The sequence below is a fragment of the Syngnathus floridae genome, chromosome 2 (assembly GCF_059516105.1).
Source record: "Syngnathus floridae isolate MCC-2025c chromosome 2, RoL_Sflo_1.0, whole genome shotgun sequence".
In the NCBI taxonomy this organism is placed as follows: domain Eukaryota; kingdom Metazoa; phylum Chordata; class Actinopteri; order Syngnathiformes; family Syngnathidae; genus Syngnathus; species Syngnathus floridae.
Window position 1 is genome coordinate 6,750,153 of NC_142414.1, and position 14,510 is coordinate 6,764,662.

A 14,510-nucleotide genomic window follows, 5' to 3' on the forward strand; every position below is an offset into this window, starting at 1 on the left:
CTTTGGAAAGCAGCACCATTAGGATCCATTGCTCAAAAAAAAAAAATCTGAACACGGACAAGGCCATACAGAATACTTAGATGGAAACCCTAACCTTAGTTTGAAAGGCCGTTTGTGCTTGCTTAGTGATCATCCTCACGCCTCACAGTGAGAGGGATTCTAATTATTTCTATGTAGACATTAGGGGAGGGAAGAGTTCTTTCAGTATACAGTGAACGGATTGAGCTTCAGACATATTTTTAAGCAAACATTGTGAATGCAAAAAAGGGACAAAATTGGAGTTTTACAATAACTTAATAATTTGCTCAAATGCCGCAGAGAAAAATGTACAGAGTAAAAACAACTCCTCAGCAAACTTCACTTTCCATGACGTGTCAGTGGTTGTGCAATAGCACCCCTAGCTGGTCAACGCATGCTACGAGACGTTTTGTTAACATTAAAAATGCATTGTCCATTTTCAAAATCCTTAGCAAAACACTAAATCAAGAGAAACAAGTATTGTATTTGGAAAACCTGCTCCCTCATACATGAACAGAAGAAAATGCACCGCAGTTCAAAAGTTTGGGGTCACGCAGACAATTTAGTGTTGCCCATGAAAACTAATATAGGCTAAGAAATGGTTGCTGGAAATGGGCCTGTATGTAGCTGTTGCATTAAAAACGGATGTTTGTAGCTAGAATAGTCATTTACCACATTAACAGCATACATGTATTCCTGATCAGTTTAATTTTATCTTCATTGAAAAAAATCACATATTTATTTCAAAAAGGACACTTCTAAATGACCCCAAACTTTTGAACAGTGGTGAATGTCACTTGCATGCTTGTTTTGTTAATACAGTCACTCAATAGAATGTGCTAATGATTCCAATTTGATCCATGTTTGACCAAAATAAAAAGACGAAATATTAAACCATCAGCAACTTTTATTTCAACGCAAAGAAACACTATTTGGCTGGCAACCACAAAAAAGGAATATCCCACTGTACAAATTAACATTATGTTCAATGAACAGAGTACCAAGTCTATTTCATTGATGTCTTCAGGCATCTGCATTAGAAGAAATATGGCAATGAGGTGTTCCTCTTAATACTGATTAAATAAACTCCTGTGTTCACTGTTAGAGATAAAAAGCCAAACTTATTTCTACAGTACACATAAATAAGACAATAAATTAAAGAGTGTGAAGAACACAAAGTAGTTTCTGATATATATTTTTCTTTTTTACAATATTTAAATCAAAGTAAGGGCAGGCTCCCTCGAGGTGCCAGAATGATGCCAAAGACGTAGAACAGTCCCATGAGCAGGTTGAGCTTGGCTGTCTGCTGGGGGATTTTGGTGTAGCACCGGCTGCGGAACTGCTTCTCCAGGGGGAAGGCCATGGGCAGAGAGAGCAGGGGCAGTGCCATGCTGATGGTGTAGCGCGTCGCCAGGATACAAAAAAGCACATAGGGGACGAAGAGCAGCAGGTTATAGAGCACGTAGGAAAGCGTAGGCCCGATTAGGATGGCCAGTGTGACGATGCCCGCCTGCTTGTCCGAGTCCATGTCTCGGGTGTTATTGCTGTGGAGGATGGCCTCCGTGTTGAGGGCCAGTGGGACGGCATAGACCAATGGCAGGACTGATAGGTAGCCCACCTGCACGGCGTGGGCGAACATGACGGCCAGCGGGCCGAACGTGATGAGAATGACCACGTCTCCCAGGGCCACATACTTTAAACCAATCCCTGAGGATTAAAAACAGATACCATTAAGACAGCCGTGCAAGAGTGGAAAATGTACAGCAATGGATGGATGAGGGATGTACTTACCTCCAGTGTATAAAAAAGAGCTGGAGAGACCCCCAAAGTAAATCAGGGCAAGGTGTTCCAGTCTAAGTGTAGACAGGAAGAAGAGCAATGTGGCACATAAGCACCCCAATGAGTATAACAAGGCTCCAAACATGACAACATCCTGCGGCGCCAGGATCTCGTCCACCAGAGTCCTATCATCGCTTTTCTTGTGGTCGATGCCTTTGGAGAAGTCGTAGTAGGTGTTGACCAGGTTGCCGGCGCCGTGCACGACCAGCACAGCCACCGCGCACACCATGAGGACAACCAAGTCCACCGAGCCATCCAGCTTGTAAGCCAGCGCGCTGCCGAGGGCCACCGGCGTGAGCGAGGCGCTGAAGCTCCACGGCCTGAGCGCCAGCACGTAAGCGGCGCATGTGTGCTTGACATCGGAGGCCACTCGGGCCATCCTGGACACGTGGCTGTCACCAGAGATGTGACCCGCAGGCACCGAGTTGGTGAGCCACGGCTGCCCATTGTGGCCGTTCGATCCGGCCACTACAAATGTTTCTGTCATGCTGTATTTGGGCTCTTTGGCCATTTCCTCAGCCAGCTATTTATAGAAGCGGTGTTGACACCCAATGTCAAAGTCAGGTGTTCCTGGAGAAGAACAAACATTTGTCACGCACGCTTCTATTTTACCAACACACATCACAGTCAAAGACTATTTGGGCTTTGAGCAAGTCAAAGAGTGGAATGAGCAGCATACAGAAGAAATGTTTAACTGCAATACTTTTGAATAATTATTCATGAACCTTGTTAATTGCTTTGTCATGACTATTATTTGTGACAGAACTCCAGGTTTCCGTTGATATTTATCACTAATCACAAGGTATGAGTACTGAACCTAGCACTTTTGGTACGGTCAGATTTGGTCGGTACTACAGAGCACCAATTCACGTCAAATACAATTGTATTGTGTTTTTCCATCGTTCTACAATAAGTTGTGACTGAGCAACAGCGCAGGAGTAGAGTTGGTATTTTTCATGCACACTTGAGTAATGTCACTCGTCTGTATGGCCACACTAAAATTATATTTCCAGGTTGAATTTGGAAAGAAGTGCGATTCAACAGAATGCTCAGACACCTGCCACCAAGCCACATAAATACAATATATTAAATATTTTGCAAGGATGGTAACGCTGTACACTTTCCAGCATGCTTTGACCGAGCGCGAGGAGATTTACTTCTCTGCTACTTCTGGTCAGTGGGTGTGTGTGCCCAGCGCAAGCAACGAGATGTCCATCGCCCCCTGCCGAACCAAATCATGAGTGGGAACCTTGGTGCATGTTTTGCATTAAATTGCCGTACAATAAGGTGTGCTGATTCACATGGCAAATTAAACAGTGGTAATAATATTAAAAGTTTGTCAGTTCACCAAAGTATGCATTCACCAAAGTATGCATTTTGCAACATACATTCAGACTCGCAGACACAGAGCTTATGGTAATGGTAAATTTGATTTTTCTGCTTAATTTTAGTCCCTTGTGAAAATGTAGTGTGACTACAATTACTGCACCGTGAGTATAATGTATTCTACATTTAAAAAAAGTTATCCTTTTTGATATTTTTGAACATTTCACGAGGACTAAATAACCATAACATAAATCTATAGTCATAATTCAGTTTGACGTGGTTGAATAATGCCACTAATATTACACGACCTTTTAAAAACAAACCGAAAAGAAGCATTGGATTCATTAATTTATTTTGCTTGCACATTGGTATTAATGTGAGAGTTGGTTATATTTCACTAAGTCACGCAATATTTATTCAGAACCCCACACACTAACACTACACAAACACGGAAATCAGTAGCACACGAGTACATTAGTATCGTTCACTTCATTTCTTATTTGGAGGCCAACAAATGAGATTATCGGATTAAAGCTAACTGATTAGCCATAGAAGGAAGCTAACGGTTCCGCTGGTGTGGACAGCGTGGAAGAGGAAATGTCATACGGCGCTTTTTCTTACGTGTTATGGCTTCCCCAGAAAAGGTGAAGAGTCCATTGGATCACAGGCGAGCATCGCTAGTCCCACTCAGAGTCGAGAAAGACGAGAAGAGGGGTCAAATGCTACGTATAAAGTTGGAGGGGACTCGTCTGGGTGGCCATTCACCCCTGATGAGTCTGACCGGCACCATTTCCTCCGTGGCACGTCCGTCAGTCTAAAGAGTTCGATGGGAACACACGGAGCACTAACTGTTCCGGCCTTTTTCTGTAACGTGATGAGTAATGCACATGTGTACTGTACACAGGGACGCTTTCACTTAACAATAATAGAATAATTATTTACACCAATTAAATTACATATCAAATGTATTGTTTCCTATCAGTTTTAAATATATTTCTGTTTCAGCTACAAATTGTTGAAAATGGTGTCTATACAGTTATATCCCTCGTCATATCGTTGATTTTTCCACTCGCACAGTACAACGGATTTTTAATTTGTACGTAAATCTAATTTTGATTATTCGCTGTAATGTGGGATTTCAGGGAAATCATTTTTCACACTGTAGATTTACGTCCCAGTAAAGGCAGGCCAGAAAGAAAGAGCGCATAAAGGACAGAGAATGTCCAAACTTAGTTTGGGATAATTTCACGCTTTAAAAAAAAAAAAAAAAGATAAAATGCAATGTGTCTACGCTCAAGTAAAAGTGGTTTTACACAATTGCACATTTGCAATAATCCCATCAAAGTGGTCAAGGATAAACCCAGCCATCTGTGTATTTTTAATTTCTTTAATATTGAACAACAGGAAAACAAACACCAAAAAAGCACATCCGTACATGAGCTGCCAGAACACATCATGTTTTTCAACATGCAAACTGGCAACCAGACACCTGAACACCCTCATTCACCTATCTTTTCAATCCACACAGATACTACAATGTCAAACGGATACAAATACTTGCACCTTGCATAGTTTGTATTGTACTATTTTGCTTAACACTTTGAAATAATACATTAAAAACACAATACTTCATGGATTTTCATCTGTTAAGGATTCGTGGGGGTTATATTTCAAACAGCTAACTGAGCTGAGGGTACAAGTGATGGACTGGCCAAGCATGCATGTCTCTACAGACCTAAGCCTATTGAGCCTCACTGGGGCACTTTAAGATGGTTAGTGGGGAATTTTAACAAAGAGGAGTGGAAGTGGATTCCAAAGGCAACCTGTGAAGCTCTAGTGAACGCTGTCGTTTCTTTACAAATATGTGAGGGGTGGTACTCACTTTTGTTAATTCTCCCCTTGCCGGATAGGCTGGCAATCCAGAGACTCAACTATTTGTATACAATCAAAAGCTAAATGTTCCTTATGTTTCTGTATTGAATCATGTTCATTATTTAATAAAAATGTGATCATAGTTTGCAGCACTGTGTAACTGAGTTCATTATGGAGTACTGCAACTTTTTTTCCTCTCTCCCTGCTCATGACATAATTTGAGTACTTTTGCCACCTCTGGCGAAAAGCAGTAGAGCTGCATATTAAGTGGGGGAAAAAATAGAAAACTTAAAAGCCAAGCTTGAAGTTTTGGGCCACGTGCTACGACTGCAAGCCAGGCTGCAGTCAGACTGGAGAAGTGTGCTGTAGCTCCAGGATGGACAGAGCGCGTTTGGTTCCAATTAGAGCGTCTCGACTTTGACCTGCTGCCCTGTGCGCAGTAATGTGAAACCAAGCCTGTGGCGCGGCGCGGCGAGGCGATCAGGCGAGCGGAGCTGCATCGTGAGCACTTAACATACACTCACTTCCCTTCCCACTCGGGACCTGCAGAGGCTCCGGCGCACGGCGGAGCGAGCGCAATGGCCGAGGAGTAGCTGCTCGATGGACCGTTTTCCGACGCCGTTCTCCGGGAGGTGCCACCGCACCGCCGCCATGTGGGGTAGCTGTCCGAGGAGGAAGTGGGGGTGGACGACTGTGCTGGCGGCCGCCCTGCTCAGCCTCCTGCTCGGAGGGATGCCCCGGAGCGCTGCGTTCCCCTCGTGGAGGACCGAGGTATGCTGGGGGGACCCTCTTGCGCTACAGGCTCCTCTGGTGTCATTTCTATTCTCCCGTTTGCTGGCTATACCATGCCGACTGAATTTTGCTTAATGGATTAAAAACTGATGAAGGTAATTAGATGTGGCATTAAATGTATTTCCCAGTCGTATGGAAAGGCATTTATGCATTTATCATTAATATCCACCTTAAAGTCCAAATTGTCCTCACGAGTAGAAAATGTAGAAAAGTTCCCGTGTAAGCTGGATATTACAAATGTTCAAACAAGATATCCAACTTTATGTCCATGCACTGGTTCACACTGTCCTCACAAGTCAAACAGTTCAGCACACTACTTCAACAATTTATACAAACGTCTTACCAACTGCCACTTTTAGCCTTTGGGTATATAATTAAAACTCACTAGGAAACAACTGTGCTGCACTACTACTAATACTATTGTGCTACTAGTACTAGCAGTGACACAATTCTACTAGTCTAGTGCTTCTCTCGTACTAATAGCATGCAAATGTCAACGAGTGCACTGCTTTGTGCACTGTATAATTGCTGCTATGGATTAAACCTTTTCTACTACTTGTTTCTTCCTAACCATATACCGTACAGAGGCTGAAAAGGCTTACAAATGCATGTCCTTTTCTTATTGGACAAATGTTATACTATATTTCCATTTCGCATATTGCACTTTTTTTTAGGGTCAAGCTCGGCCTGTAACATACTGTATGGCATAGGTACCACATTGCCTCATTACTACTCATGAGGCGTCTATGCAGTGCACTGCTTGTAAAGTGTTTGATCGGGTCATGTATTTTATTCATATGACAAACGTGTGCCTCAAACCTTCTGTGTGTTTGCAGAAATCCATTCATTGAATGCATCATATTTATTACATTAAGCTATTATTTGTCTGAACTGCTTATTTATATTTTAAAATCATCCAGTTGGCTCCGGCAAAGCTATGGCGGGCGAGGGAATGGCACACACGTGGACACATAGGCAGTCTCCAAGTTGTCTACAGTTATACAGGAGTGATTACACCTTGGAGAGATATTGCACTAAGTGGACTGACATGAAACATGGCTCCAACATGAGAGATGTCAATTAAAACAGAGGAGAGGATTTTACAAAAAAATGTGAATCATTACACATTTTGCAGAAGATGGTGGTTGCTCGCAGTCAAATGTGTCTAAAATCTGAACCCAGTACAAACAACATTATTAATGCATTTAGCCCTGGAGAAAACAAAAACTGTGAAAACATTCATTTTATGAAAGAAATATAAGGTAAAAAGGCCAGATCTCAATCCAATAGAAAATCTTTGGTGGAAGTTGAAGAAAATGGTTCATGACAAAGGCTCCAACCTGCAGAGATGAGCTAGCAAAAGTAATCAGAGAAAGCTGGAGCCATATTGATGAAGAGTACTGTTTATCACTCCTAAAGTCCGTCTCTCTGAGACTGCCAGCTGCTAGAAAAGCCAGACGTGGTGCAACAGAGTGGTAGCGCTGTGCTAAAGTGTTCTTTTGTTGTTTCATAATTCCAATTCCCACCCTAAAAATTGAGTAATTCCATATTTTTTCCTGGTGCTTGGTCTATAAATATGAGTACTGAGAACCACATGGACATTTTCTTGATTCCTTTTGGTGTTTGTTAAAGTTAGAAAGTTGCCATTTAAAATGACTTGTTTTGTATCATGTCTGCGATCTCTTCTGTTGTTGTTTTTTTCCAACAAAATGAAACAACTGAGTAAACATCTTTCGACACTGGTGATTTTGTCAATTCTGCCAGGGCTTGTTACTCAAGTAACAAAATGTCTCACTTTCTGGGTCTGCATATTTAAATTTCAATGCTCAACTCACGCAGGGATCCAGCCTTGAATATGTCTACGTTGATTTATTGTTGGCCCATACTGGGCCTGGGCATCCAACCGTGCCTCCCTCTGGCTGTGATAATGATGAGAAATAGCTTTATTTCATTTCCTTCGCGACACGCTTTCATTCTGTGTCAATCAGTGGTGCTCCTGCGGGGTTACATAACATCCTGAGATAAGCATCTGTGGAAAGAGGGCCAGCCAGACAAATGAGATTAGTACCTAATGAGTCTTTTCATTTCCTTCTAAATATTAAAAAAAAGCGAAGAATTGGGGCGATTCAAGGGTTTAGGACCTGATCGCCTAAAGATGCTCACTGAGTGTTTGTCAAGAATGTTTACCCTTCAAGTCTGCTGTTTAGTCTAGAGTGCCTCATAGTTTACGGTACATCATTACTTGTTAGCATGTGTAATTTGAAATGAGCTACACATGTCGGAAATATCGGCACTGGCACATGCAACATGGCAGGGGAATTCATTGAAATTTATTAGTGAGCATGTTATTCCCTTACGTCAGAAATTGTCAACCGGTGGTCCGCCGTCCACTAGTGGTCCGTGGCGGTATTGCAGGTGGTCCATGAAATTGGAAATGGAAAACAATTGTAAAATTTTTAAAAATAAAATGGATTTATTATTTAGACTGGATTTATTTTCCAGCTAATTTTGTGAATCATTAACCCATCCAAATTTTGTCAAAGGTAGCTGAGATTCCCTAAATAGACATACAGATGCAAATAAATAACCTGTACAGGTCGATCCTCCCTCGGTGCAAAATAAAACGATATTCCGTTAAAGCAGTGGTCCCCGAGTTGCTTCTTAGTTATAATGGTGGTGCCTTGGACAAAACCAGTTGAATACCCCTGCCTTACATCAACTGAAGTGGGCGAATAAAAAGCATGTAATCGTGCAAGTACAGTGTGGGACCGATCGTGTGTCCTCTGGGTTCACTATTTTGGAAAGGAAGCGAAGGAAGTGTTGCATCCATTTATCTTGATTGGGTGAGGCAGAAACAGGAAGCTTAGAGTTTGGAGCAAATTGCAACTGTGACTAAGTGCTCTTTGCTAGTTTTTCATAATGCTGAAGTAAAGACTGACAAGTTTTTTTTAAAAGCATAATTCTTATCTCAATGTAGACACTTACGCAAAATATGCAGTTAGCCTCAACTGCACAGTATAAACCTTCCATTCTTGTGGGAAGATTTCCATGAAGTTCTTCTACTCCAAATTTATCCAAGTATGGGCCTTTTTCAAACTATTCTCACAATAGCATAGGAAGTTGACACCACGGCGTAAAAGACAAAGCATAAAGCTTGCACGACTGTTGCAGTTATTTCACTGCGACAGACACTAATGCTAATCTTTGACCTGTCTATGGAATTTTGCATTGTTTGTTAGCATGAAGCTAAATTGACATTATTAAGGCCAACATATGTGGCTGTTGTAAATACAATACATGTAATTTACTTTGTTTAAGGTTTAGTTTGAAAGTAAACATCAACTGGGCACGGCAATAAAAAGCTTAGAGTCTCTTTTTTGAAGAAAAGTTTCGAGTGACTCGTATCTCAAGGTACCTCTGGACTGTAATATCTTTATCAAGGTGATAGAGTAGCATTGACTCATAGTTGGGAAAGTCAATGCCGTCTCAGTCAAAGTGCCATCTCAGTCAAAGTGCATTACCATATGAAATATTGCTGCCAAGACAAAGCAAAACCTGAGTCAAGTCACAGTTTATTTATGAGAGTACTGAACCATCAAGGCACCCGGCGATATCCTGTGAAAGCTTTACAAAATGTCTGTAATCCAGGTGTTATTACCTGGAATTTGTACTCCAAAGCCCCATCATACTTCATGTTTGGAAAGCACTTTCACTGCTGACCTCTTCATTTTCTGTGAGATGGAATTCCAGTGCATGAAAACATAGTAAGTGTCTCACTTGCGAGGCAGTGAAATAGTAGCAGCCCTGCACTGTTGTTACCGTTATATGACAAATGGAATTTATGCTTGCAAGCCTTCTGACGCTTGTATTCTGCCAAAAAACAGTCATCCATCGCCCTCAATTTCCGCGCAAGCTTCCTCAAACCTGCTTCAACCTGCCGCCAAAGTCCTAAATTCTCTTTGAGGGCCCGTGTGAGGTGATTAATCAAAGGTTTTTCTTTGTCCAAGGAAGAAGCTTACACCACTGTGTTGCTCATCGGAATGCGCAAAGAGGCCCACTCGCAAGTGCTGCACCTCTCCAGGAACAAGCGCTACACCCTCACCCCGGAGAAGCTCAAATGGGACAAGTTCAAGCTCACATACAAGTATCCTTGTCAATATTTACTACAAAGCGTCGTTGCATATGCATATGGAACCGCTATATTCAAAATTGAGACATCGTTTGTCTTTAGAATACATTTTACGCCACTAGGAAGCCTTGACAGTAACTGTACAGGTAACTAAATTGTGAAAGCTAATCACTGCTCAAATAAATTACTAATACTGTGGTCTATAAACGGTGATATGAGTGTAACTTAAAAAGTTGTATCTCTAAACAGCTTTCTGCTTTGAAATAAATGCAAATGCCAGTCATCCATTCCAGACTCCCCCAAAATGGAACAACTAAAGTGTCTATAGCACATTTTTCCAATAAGGAAAATAGTTGAAAAATCGGCAGAGCAATGGCTCCTATCTAAAAAACTGTCACTTATATCTCAAGGCTCCATTTCATTTCTTGTGAACATAATAAGATAATGGATAATGGATTGTTGTCTGACCTCCGAACAGTAAACTTGAGGACTTTAGTGGTTCCACTTTACCTGCATACAAGATACACGCTTCATTCACTTAGAAATGAAGGGACTTCAAGATAATCCAAATAAAAGTGATGACATGTAAATTTGTAGAATACCAGGAAAAATGAATTGTATTATCTTCCTGTGCTGTAATGTATTAAGTGTCTTTTGTTTTGAATCAGGTTGCTGTCCTACCCTACAAACCTAATTAATGCCACGGACACACGACGAGGCATTGCCAAGGCTTTCACAATGTGGAGCGACATCTCACCCTTCAGCTTCCGAGAGGTGCCGGCGGATCAGGAGGCGGACATTAAGATCGGTGGGTAGAGGACCGCCAACTCATTTTGTGCGATCGTGCCTCATGAGTGGTACAGTCAAAGCAAGACATTTTTGAATGAAAAACACAGAGGCTTAACAACTTCCATCCTACTGTTTTTTGAGGTTACTTTACTTAGTTACCATGGTTTTGATAGCATAAAAGTCAAGCGCAAGCTAGCTTTTAAACAACATGTGACATGTAATACCATTGTTTTCTTCTTAAAACAAGCACAAGTATACCAGTGGTGTCCACACTGTGGCCCGGGGGCCATTTGTGACCCACTGTTTTTTAGTGGCCCACAACACAGACTAAAAATAATATTTGACGTAGCCCTCAATAATACTTCAAAAAGGGTGTGTGGCTGACGAAAAAGTGAGGTACGTGCGTAATGGTTACTACCACAACTATTTCTAATATAACTTTTCTAAATATGGAAGGAAACAATTTACAGGTAAATAATTCAGAGGATAAACATAATACAGTTTCAGAAACCCAAATGTAATTCTGCACTTTCTGCTTAGCGTCAAGGTCCAATTACAGATCACATTAATGATCCTCAGTAAGTACTTTCATTTAGTTCTGAATGTGAGATGGAATTTTGAAATTATTTACTATCTTGGCCTTTTTTAAATAATAAAAACCTGGGCTCTGAGTAGGGGTGTGTAGACCTTTTATATCCACAATATCTGTACATTTATATCAAGTGGGAGTACTTTTGCCAGCTCTGCAACTGGGCTCTGAGCTCCAGTTGCGTGTTTGTGTTTTTGGCAGGCTTTTACCCCGTCAACCACACAGACTGTCTGCAGTCTTACTTGCACCACTGTTTCGACGGCATCACGGGAGAATTGGCTCACGCCTTTTTCCCGCCGACAGGCGAGATCCACTTTGACGATCATGAATACTGGATTCTGGGGAACATGCGGTTCAGCTGGAAGAAAGGCACGCAGTCCTCACGGTGGTTTATGCTCAGCGGGGGTTTCCGGTGAATGCGCGCTGAGCAGCGTGTGCTTTGTTGCAGGGGTTTGGCTGACAGACCTGGTCCACGTGGCGACACACGAGATAGGACACGTGCTGGGACTTATGCACTCCAGGGACCCGAAAGCAATCATGCACCTGAATGCAACGCTGACCGGCCGCAAGCTCATCACGCAGGACGAAGTGTGGGGTTTGCACCGTCTCTACGGTATGATCCAAATCCTCCCTCAATCCATAGATTAAAACACAACAGTAGAAATTGTGTCTGTCGTCATTTCTCAAGTATCAAGAACTGACTGCTTTCATGCACGGGGACTTTGTCGTGACATGATCCACTTGGCACACGTTAAGTTGAGCGTATTTGCTCACATTGTGTCCTTTGTCTTCTCCAGGATGTTTGGACCGCTTCTTCATTTGTCCGGCGTGGGCTCGTAAAGGCTTTTGTGAAAGCAAGCGCAAGCTGATGCAGAAGCACTGCCCCTCCAGCTGTGATTTCTGTTATGGTAAGATAGCACCGGTCGAAGTAGAGGGAAGTTTGAAGACTTTTCTATGTCCGTTTGCCAATGCAGAAATGTGAGTCCAAACTAGTAAAAGTACCGATCTAAGTCGTGCATTCACGGTTCATACCAAATCAATGACAGCAATGAGCCAGTTGTGTACATTTGCTACAAACTCATGTCAGAGGGCCCCTCTTGCACAACACAAAATGGCTCCACCCGCTTTGTTGTTGCTTTCCGATGTTTCGGCCGGGAACAGGGGACAGAGCGGGGAGGCAGGAGGATACGATTCCTTGGCTCACTCTAATCTGTTCTTCATTGTTGATTGGGAGACGTCGTACGGCTGTGGAAAATTCCTGAGCCCTTCCAAACCGCTGGAATTTTAGACTGTGGCTCCAGGGTTAGAGACACACCAGGTCAATTTGGATTTCTGCTTCATTAGAGAGAGCGACTCTTCTCTAAGCGGACTTTCACTTGATAGCGAGGTTGGCCACAGCTCAGAGAGAAGTTATTAAAAAGAAATACATTTTTATTGTGATAAGTAGGGGTGTGCATTTCTCTAATAAAATAGACACATTTCGCACATGGGTTGTGATACAATTCAAATTCAATTTAGTGGGAACCACACCCCTTACATATACTGCACATACACATACCTGTATACACATAAACATATATGCACATACATATATACACTTATAGACACACAGTCACATATTTTTTATTTTTGCTTACCTTAACCATAATCCCCTGCTGCATGTGGCCAAAGGTAGATTCCTGGTGGATTAATGTCCATCAAAAAATCTTCACCTGCTACCTTAATGCTTTGCCATCTTTGTCTTCTTCTTCTATCTTTTAGCAGTTGCCAAACAACGATACATTGTTGTCGGCATCTGAAATGGAGCATGGGTCTGCATATACATACATTACACAACCTCCGAACTTTATCCAATCAAAAAATAAAATAGAAATTTGAAACTTACCTAACAAGAACATCTCTGTAAAAATGTCTCTGGTATTCAAAGGTACTGCACTTCTTGGTGATTCTCTCTGCTGACACCAACTGTACATAGACTCAAGCAAAGCTGTCACGTAGCAAACACACATGAGACGGGCAGGGTGTTTCCATATGTGATGGACTGAGAGCTCCATTGCTACTCTACCCGGTTAGTGATGATTACACTGACGGGCGAAAATCCACCTGGAGACCATGACACCTTTAGCAATTGCTTATTGCCTAAATGGCAAGCAAGTTCTAAGAATGACAATCAGTAGCAATATTTTAATGTTAACTACATTAAAAGTTGTGGCCAGCAAGTACATAGTAATTGACGGTTGATTTTTTTTTTTTTTCCCTTCAGAATTCCCTTTCCCAACTGTGGCACCCACTCCGGCACCTCCGAGGACCAAACACAAGCTTGTGGTCGAGGGCAAAAAGCTGACGTTCCGCTGCGGGAAAAAAATAGCGTCGAAGAAAGGCAAAGTATTGTGAGTACGATCACCATTTGCTCACCTCTTTTGTTGTGCTGCTTCTTCACTGAGTGCCATCTCACAACCTTCAGCTGGTACAAGGACGGCGAGCTTCTGGAGTTCTCACACCCAAATTACATATCTTTGAAGGACGACCACATCACTATCGTGGCCAACGCCATCAACGAGGGCACATACACCTGCATCGTGAAGAAAAAAGACAAAGTTCTCACCAATTACTCATGGAGGGTGCGTGTGCGGTTCTGAAGGCCTCACTGGCTCTGAACTAAGCACACACACGCATTTCATTCACTTGGGCACATATTTCTTTTGTACTTTCTGTTCTTTGTATTGTTGACAGTCATTGTGCAAATGTCATTTCATGTTGTGAGGAAAATAAACAATTCATGATCGTAAGTATTTTTGGGCACTAAAAACAGTTGGGAGATCCCGAAGCGAATCCTCACATTGTTTTTGGTACTCTAATTTAAGTTTACTGGCAAACTAAATATAAAACAAAGAATTACATGTGTATTTAAAACAACCAAACTTTGCCTTAAGCATAGCCTCCACTTCCCACTGATAGCATTTCCTCTGTTTTCTATAAAGTACAGGGATACTTTCCTCATTAAAAACACAAAAATTAGATTTTTTTGTGGGGATGGGGGTCTGAACAGTTTACTCTTGTACAGACTGAACATTTGAAACTGTTCTTGTATTGGATCTCTTTACATTGTGGATGGCCAGCATAATCACCTTAGAATAATAACCATTAAAGATGGAA

At 42.0% G+C, this 14,510-nt stretch overlaps 2 protein-coding genes and 1 long non-coding RNA gene across 4 annotated transcripts; 1 reads left to right on the top strand and 2 right to left on the bottom strand.

Annotated features, from left to right (window-relative positions):
* Nucleotides 1–907: 907 nt before the first annotated feature.
* Nucleotides 908–4,012, bottom strand: ubiad1 (UbiA prenyltransferase domain containing 1). The gene is made up of 3 exons (XM_088357178.1): nt 3,805–4,012; nt 1,810–2,427; nt 908–1,725 (listed from the first exon to the last, which is right to left on the bottom strand). Exons 2-3 carry the CDS (start codon nt 2,366–2,368, stop codon nt 1,238–1,240), a joined length of 1,047 nt encoding a protein of 348 aa, XP_088213304.1. The 5' UTR covers nt 2,369–2,427; nt 3,805–4,012; the 3' UTR covers nt 908–1,237.
* A 1,341-nt stretch (nt 4,013–5,353) lies between these two features.
* Nucleotides 5,354–14,143, top strand: mmp23ba (matrix metallopeptidase 23ba). Of its 2 annotated transcripts, none has more exons than XM_088357162.1 (8): nt 5,354–5,826; nt 9,855–9,991; nt 10,645–10,784; nt 11,556–11,723; nt 11,803–11,967; nt 12,152–12,262; nt 13,618–13,744; nt 13,819–14,143. In XM_088357162.1, exons 1-8 carry the CDS (start codon nt 5,656–5,658, stop codon nt 13,991–13,993), a joined length of 1,194 nt encoding a protein of 397 aa, XP_088213288.1. In that variant the 5' UTR covers nt 5,354–5,655; the 3' UTR covers nt 13,994–14,143. The 2 variants fall into 2 exon arrangements, with proteins under 2 accessions (XP_088213288.1, XP_088213296.1); XM_088357170.1 differs by having other exon boundaries at nt 5,696–5,826; nt 9,859–9,991.
* On the bottom strand, nt 5,947–8,633 carry LOC148401411 (uncharacterized). The gene is made up of 2 exons (XR_015853303.1): nt 8,205–8,633; nt 5,947–7,876 (listed from the first exon to the last, which is right to left on the bottom strand). It is a non-coding gene; the product is annotated as an uncharacterized LOC148401411 (long non-coding RNA).
* Nucleotides 14,144–14,510: the final 367 nt, after the last annotated feature.

Coding starts and splice junctions, on each gene's coding strand:
- ubiad1 (XM_088357178.1), bottom strand. CDS start 2,368: ATGGCCAAAGAGCCCAAATACAGCATGACAGAAACATTTGTAGTGGCC. Junction 1,726..1,809: donor CTCTTTTTTATACACTGGAG/GTAAGTACATCC, acceptor TTTAATCCTCAG/GGATTGGTTTAAAGTATGTG.
- mmp23ba (XM_088357162.1), top strand. CDS start 5,656: ATGGACCGTTTTCCGACGCCGTTCTCCGGGAGGTGCCACCGCACCGCC. Junction 9,992..10,644: donor AAGTTCAAGCTCACATACAA/GTATCCTTGTCA, acceptor GTTTTGAATCAG/GTTGCTGTCCTACCCTACAA. Junction 11,968..12,151: donor GGGTTTGCACCGTCTCTACG/GTATGATCCAAA, acceptor TGTCTTCTCCAG/GATGTTTGGACCGCTTCTTC.